Source organism: Telmatherina bonti (genome assembly GCF_933228915.1).
Source record: "Telmatherina bonti genome assembly, chromosome: 4".
Lineage (NCBI taxonomy): Eukaryota > Metazoa > Chordata > Actinopteri > Atheriniformes > Telmatherinidae > Telmatherina > Telmatherina bonti.
Window position 1 is genome coordinate 31,140,365 of NC_136622.1, and position 2,838 is coordinate 31,143,202.

Consider the following 2,838-nt stretch of genomic DNA (forward strand, 5'->3'; position numbering starts at 1 on the left):
TTTCTTATACCTGTGTGTTTCTTTAACATCACCTTTTATCAATAAAGACAATTATGCAGAAATCCCTTATTGATAATACAGTTTTATTTCTGTTCAACAAACGAAGCTGTGTAACATTTTATCTTCACATCTAAACCAAATATGGTCATACATGAGATAAATAAGAGCTTTTAACAAATATATGCATTTAGCTTTCAAACAACATAGAAGTAAATGTTGATAAATCAACTAAAAGTCCCCAATCAGCAGGTCTCAGTCACACTTATGGCCTTTCTTTGTGTGTGAGTGTGTATGGCGGTTTTTATTTAAGTAATCTGTGAGTTGAAAACACATTTTCCTGTAGTGCAAGCCCTGCCTCTTGGGCAAAGCAGCGATGTTTGTTTTTGGTTGTTTCAGACACAATACTTCCAGAAACACTCTGAATTCCCCGCTCTCTTCCTGAATTGTTTCCGGATGCCCAGCATGTGGCTGAAAGGGTTTAGAAGACTTTGCTTCTCCAATAACACCTGAAAGTAAAGATATAGTGGTACAGGCATAATTAACTATTAAATTTATGGTATTGAATCCCATTTAGCTGTTTAAGGAATAACGCTTTAGGAAAACACACCTCTCTTTTCATCCCTCTTGGCAGTAGACTTGTTGTTCTGACACCTTCAGGGAATACAAGAGGTTATAAACTCAACATTTTGCATTAGCAGTGTTTGTATGCATATCAGTCCTCTAGACATCCTGTGCATACATCCACCTAGCGTTAACTTTTTTTGTTTTCTTTTTTTTTTTTACCATTTCTGTTAATCTCTCCAGAAAGCAGAGTAGAATATCTGAGACCGGCAGCATCCTGCGGAGGGAAGGTTTGCTCGGAGAGCGACAGATCGTCCAGTGTAGCCATGCCTTGGTCCTCCACTGATACTGGGGAGACCCCAACCCAACCATAAACAGCTGGTTTAAACTCAAAAGCACTTACAGGAGCACAGCAGATGTAACATAATGTCATTCTCACTGGTTATCACTTTTAACTTTTCAGTCATTTAAAGCCTTTCAGTTCATTTAAGAACAAATAAGTCTGCAAACACAACTCTAATGTGAACTTTGGCAGAATGCTGCTGCACTCAAGCAATTACTTGAAAGGCTGGGGCATGACTTGCCTGTCGATAATCTTTGCAAATTACATCAAATTGGGAAAAGCGATGCTTATCAGGTAGACTGATAAATTGTTATGCATAAAAGCTCTAATAGGGATATTATTCTGTACTCACCAGGTCCTGGATAGGGTATCTCAGCAGATTCTGTGATGGGGTGGGCCAGCAGTGGGCCAGACGCCATCAGCACAAATACCCACGAGAGGAGATGGTTGCACTTCATCACTGTCGGACGCTGTTGTTGGAGGTGGTTCTGATTTGGACAGGGGTCCTCAGGTGGAGTGTTCTACATGCTCTGCTGATCCCCACTGGGTTATATAGTTGCCAGCTGAATCCTGGTCCCCCTCCTGCATGGCATCCAGCAAACACACACACACAAAAACAAACAAAACACATACACTTTTGCTTCATCTCTACACAACCATCAGAGTCATAGAGTCTTGCTGGGATAAATCAACAAGCAGTCACAGGTGAATTATAGACACAATAAACTGACAAGTGCATTGCGCCATGTTTCAAGGACGCTCTCGTGTTTTACCAGCTCTTTGGCTTGATTGACTCATTTTACTGACTTTGTAAATGGGATCGAAGCAGGTGCTACGATTGTCATGTAAGCAACAGTCCAGGGAGCAGGTGTTGGAGAAGCTGGGCAGACAAATAACTTCTATATTTATGCCAAGAGCTCGTTCAATTCTGGAGCCATTCAAATCCTCCAGACTTAAAAACTCCCAGCTGACAAAGCAGAGAGAGTTCCTCATAAACCCAAGGAACTACTGAAGCAGAGATTCGGGCCATGCCAAAATGTTGATGACCTTGTTGCCGACGAACCCATCTGACATTTTAAGTTCATTTCAGACAGCAGAGAATTTTCCACAGGTCACTGAGTCAGACTGATTGATGCACATTATTTAAAAGGGCTGCTTGTTGCATCATGTTATATTTGAACTTTCACTTTGTCTTAGTCATGCAGTAAAACAAAACTTTTATGAGACCATTCAGCATCACTGGTTTGTGTCTGGAAATTTTTTTATTAGTTCCAAGACTGCAACGCACCTATTTACAAGCTATATTTTGCACAATTTGTGTATTTATGAGAGGTATGACGTCAATGTTCAGTCTCAGATGAAGAGACAGTGACATTTGATTTTATATTGGTGGGTTATATGCTCCATTAAGTGTTGAAGCCATTAAGATTTCCCTTGTTTACTAGTCAGGAGGCAATTGCCCCTTCCACATTTCAGCATGCAAATTAAGTGTTGTGTTAGCCATACTTGTTATTTAACCTGAAATCCTGTTGACTTGTCATAAAATAAAATCACTTAAAGATCACAATCCCATTTTGTTTTCAGTATTTGAGTACAATGGGTCAGAGGAGCTGAGGAAGGTCAGTGCAGACAAAACTAATTCAGTAATGAAGACATTACAGATGGTTTTGTATTTGATCAGAAGATTCACAAAGTTAATTTCTGAAGCAACATCCAGATAAATGCATTTAAAAAAAGGACAGTTTGCACATTATGATCACAAATACCTATTTTAAATAGCTGAAATCTGAGTGCAGCTTCATCTTTACTCATCTCTTTTAAAAACAAAAGGAGAGAAAATGACATCCAGTTTTTGACAGCAGGAAAGCAACAGTAAAAAGTATGGAAATTCCTAGAACTGCAAGGTTTAAAATGTTTGTTACAGGAAGATGGAT

General features: G+C 39.4%; 1 protein-coding gene across 1 annotated transcript; it reads right to left on the bottom strand.

Moving 5' to 3' along the window:
* Nucleotides 1-392: 392 nt before the first annotated feature.
* On the bottom strand, nucleotides 393-1,362 carry LOC306755085 (urotensin-2-like; the record flags this gene model as incomplete). Its single annotated transcript, XM_079239334.1, has 4 exons — nucleotides 393-506; nucleotides 608-651; nucleotides 784-909; nucleotides 1,257-1,362. 4 exons carry the CDS (start codon nucleotides 1,360-1,362, stop codon nucleotides 393-395), a joined length of 390 nt encoding a protein of 129 aa, XP_079095460.1.
* Between the last annotated feature and the right edge of the window lie 1,476 nt (nucleotides 1,363-2,838).